Below are 3,604 nucleotides of genomic sequence, written 5' to 3'. Positions count from 1 at the left end.
CTCCTCTGGCTGGAGCTCAATGGGCTGCTGTCTTTCCCACCCCAGGTCCTGGATGAAGCTCTCCTCAAACGCCTCCGCCTGAGTCCTTCCCAGGTGGCCCAGATGCCCTTGCACCTGCACCTGCAGCGCCTCCTCCTCCCAGGCACCAGATCCAGGGACCCTCCCAGTGAACTTCTGGCGCCCGTGCCCTCTTACTTCTCTCGGACCCTGCAGTGCCTGCGGCTCTCCCAAAAATAGACAACGTTTGACCCCCAATCAGAAAATGGAAAGAGGAAGGGCTGTGACCCACGTCATGGACAATGGGGTTGGTGCTGAGCACAGCCAAGGTCCTTAGTCTGCCAATCTAAGATCAAATCCCGGTTAGGCTACTTGCTTGCTGTGTGTGGGGTTGGGCAGTTGACTTTCCTCTGGACTTAAAATAATAAAAGTCCTACCTCATAAGCCTGCTTTTGAAGATTTACTGAGAAAGCAAATGTTAACCAGGGACTGTGCTCTGCTCAAGTGAACAGCGGCCAGGTCTGGAGGCAGCATCTGCCCTACTCCCAGCCTCTCTGTGTATCCCTGGCTGGACTGGAGCTCCGAGATCCACCTGCCTCTGCTTCCTGATGAGCTCTCCCGACTTTGATTTCAACACCCCGCTCCCCTCCCCAACCTGCCCAGGACACAGTCACAGGCTACAGATAGTGCTGGCCCCTAACGCTCTGCAGGTAGGAAATGCCACACTTTGTTTCTTATGGCTTGACCGGCCTCTCACTGAGGAAAAGACTAGACCTACTCTCTGGAGAAGGGCTGAGGTTTAGGGGAAGCCCATCTCTTGTCAGAATGTTCTGTGCCCATAAGAAACTATTTTGCCAGCCCAGTTTGCCTTTGGAAAGGGGCACTTCCTGATGGCTGGCTTTCTGCCTGCTATGGTCTCCTTGTTCAGACTCAGTTTCCTCATCTGCATAGCGAACGCTCTTCCCCCACCACCCCAATCTTCCTGCAGAGAAAGCTGATGTCTGTTATTGGATAGGGACTGTGGCCCTTGCTGGTGCAGGCCCTGCTGGTCAGCTCCTGTTATGAGCCTTGTCTCACATTATTCAAGCCAAGCCTGAAGAACTTTACTTGTTTTTTGTTTTTTTGTTTTTTAATATGATTCTGGATCCAGGATAGGGCAGTGGAGATCAGAACAGGGGTTTCTCTATCCTTATAGGCCCCCTGGTCCACAGTGTATGGGATGTCAAAATAAGGGTCAAGGGTTTGGGGAAGCTCAGCCTCTTCTCAGGGTATGCCTCAGCCCTGGGTTTGTCGCAGAGTCTGGCCTTGAACTTGCCTTTGGCTTTGACTTTCCTGTGGGTGCTAGGAAGAGGTCCAGCTTCAAAGGGCAGAGGCCACGAGGCACTTCCAAAGTGGGGGCCTCGAAGGTGCAGGGGAATAGCAGCCTCGGTGTAAAGGAGAGGAGGGAGAGAGATGATCAGGCCTCTGCCCCCTGTCTGTGCCCTTCAGCCCCAACCCCACTGCTCAGCACTACCCGCCAGGGTATGAGGTGCAGCTCAAAGCCCACCTTTCCCGGTTTCAGCATGCTGGGTGCCAGCTTGAGGTCAGGGTGAGGTGGGAAGGACATCAGAACCTTGGCAGTGGGTAGAGTCATCAAGGCCTTGCCTGTGGTTGACAGAGCCTTAGAGCCCACCAGCCGGCCACGTTGCAGTCTGAGGACCCGGCCCTGGGGTCGGAGCACGCGGGGAGAAGGCAGCCAGGCCTTGGAATGGAGACTAGGGAAGTAGGAAGGGGCTGTGGGAGAAGGGAAGTGTGAGGGTCTGGGTAAGGCCCCAGAGCCTGACCAGTTTTTCCACAGGGTATGTGGAGAGGTAGGGGCGGGAGGTGAGGGCAGAGGAGCCCCTCCCAGCTCCTCCAGAGGCAGTGGGAAGAACACAGGGTTGGGGAACCAACAGACCTGGGTCTGCATCCCAGCTCTGCCCCTTCTGAGCTGTGCAACCTCAGGCAACGTCCTTAAACTTCCTGCTACCTCGGCTGGAAAATGGGGACAATAGCGCCTACCTCACTAGGGTGTTGTGAGGGCTGAGGGGGCTGGTTAGGGATCGGGAAGGGCACGGTAGCAGCACCTTTCCCCAGAGAGGAGTGAGGGCTAAGTCTGGCCAGGGCACAGCAGGGGTCTGGACTCCAGGGACGCGCACTTGAGGACCAAGCCGGGGCATACTCTGGTCTAACTGCCTGGCAGGGTGACTACTTTGGAACACTCATTTGGTTGTATATTTAACGACATTTGGTGAGCAGTGTTTGTACTTGCTATCACTGGTGGCCTTTGGGCATGAGGGCAAGCCCAGATGCTTGGGAAGCGCTTGGAGAGCCGGTGGGAATTGCCTTAGGAGCGCTAGGGCACTTGGGGAACATTGTATTACCCCAGGCCTCAGGTTGTTTCAGACACAGTGACCTGTTGAAAATGTGGCCCACGCTGGTGTTTGGGGGCTCCCAGTCCTGCAGGGTGAGGCAGACCAGGGCTGTGGCACTTTTTTCCTTGCCTTTCTTCCCCTTTCCAGAGACGGAAGTGGCGGCAGTCGAGTCTGGCTTCTCAGGGTGTCTCAGGCTTCTGGCTCCAGCGTCTTTCCTAGAAGCTGACCTGTGGGTAGGGGACCCTGAGTCCTTGCCTTCCCCAGAGCCTTGCTGGGTCAGCAGATGAGGGAGTGATGAGCGGACTCCTGAGCGCCGATGGCCCACTGCCATGGGCTTCTTGATGGTAGACCCCTCCACCAGGAGCCGGATACCCACGTACTGGGGCACCTCCACAGCAGGCTATGGGCAGGAGAGAAAACAAGGCCATCGCAGACACTAGTGAGAGATGGCAGGACACCATCTAGTGACTAGTGACACAGGCAGAGATGGACGGAATCAGTTTCTGGGGTATCTGGTCAAGAGGCACTTCTGAGAAACAGGAAGCTCCCTCTGTTCTTAAGGGGTCCAGAGAACCTAGACTCACAGAGCCCCAGGGGGCAGGAAACCAGAGAAGCAGAGATTTTAGCCATGCAGACAAAGCAGTCAATCCCATTGCATACTAAAGTGACCTCTGGCCTGTGTCAGAATGAAAGCAGGTTCATGCCGTGGGCAACCAGAGGCAGACGGGATTGAGCCATGGTTTTCTGTGTGGATGTAATTCCCATCATGAATACTGAGAAGAGGGATGGGGTTGGAGAGATGGCTCAGAAGTTATTAGCAGTGACCGCTCTTCTAGAGGACCCAGATTCAATTCCCAGAATTCACACGGCAGCTCACAATTGTCTGTGACTCCAGCCACACCCACACAGACACACATGCATGCAAAACACCAATGCACAGAGAAAATTGTTTTTTAAAAAAGAGGGAGGTAAACCGGGCGGTGGTGGCGCACGCCTTTAATCCCAGCAGAGGCAGGCGGATCTCTGGGAGTTCAAGGCCAGCCTGGTCTACAAGAACTAGTTCCAGGACAGGCACCAAAGCTACAGAGAAACCCTGTCTCGGAAAAAAAAAAAAAGAGGGAGGTACAGTGACTCCTCCCTGGTAGGGTCTCTGAGGTTGGATAGGGGCTTCAGGATCGACTCTACCTGAATCCTGAATCCTAGTGGTTTTCTTT

The 3,604-nt window shown here is 54.9% G+C and overlaps 2 protein-coding genes across 7 annotated transcripts in view; one reads left to right on the top strand and one right to left on the bottom strand.

Moving 5' to 3' along the window:
• The window catches only part of Rpusd3 (RNA pseudouridine synthase D3), a 4,948-nt gene extending 4,507 nt beyond the window's left edge, over nt 1-441 (top strand). For all 5 annotated transcript variants that reach the window (XM_026788037.1, XM_005365006.3, XM_026788039.1 and 2 more), the window contains one exon: nt 46-441. In XM_026788037.1, coding sequence (XP_026643838.1) covers nt 46-237 — 192 coding nt within the window. In that variant the 3' untranslated portion in view covers nt 238-441. The remainder of the gene's footprint in view (nt 1-45) is intronic.
• A 677-nt stretch (nt 442-1,118) lies between these two features.
• Nucleotides 1,119-3,604, bottom strand: part of LOC101985467 (tubulin monoglycylase TTLL3) — a 19,690-nt gene continuing 17,204 nt past the window's right edge. Inside the window, exons 12-14 of one of the 2 annotated variants that reach the window (XM_026788068.1) lie at nt 2,520-2,790; nt 1,544-1,770; nt 1,119-1,421 (exon numbers count right to left, since the gene is read on the bottom strand). In XM_026788068.1, coding sequence (XP_026643869.1) covers nt 1,164-1,421; nt 1,544-1,770; nt 2,520-2,790 — 756 coding nt within the window. In that variant the 3' untranslated portion in view covers nt 1,119-1,163. Of the gene's footprint in view, nt 1,771-2,519; nt 2,791-3,604 lie in introns of both variants that reach the window. The other variant, XM_005365005.3, reaches the window with a different exon arrangement.

This window comes from Microtus ochrogaster, unplaced genomic scaffold, assembly GCF_000317375.1.
Source record: "Microtus ochrogaster isolate Prairie Vole_2 unplaced genomic scaffold, MicOch1.0 UNK1, whole genome shotgun sequence".
NCBI lineage: Eukaryota > Metazoa > Chordata > Mammalia > Rodentia > Cricetidae > Microtus > Microtus ochrogaster.
This window is presented reverse-complemented; position numbering and strand designations above follow the sequence as displayed.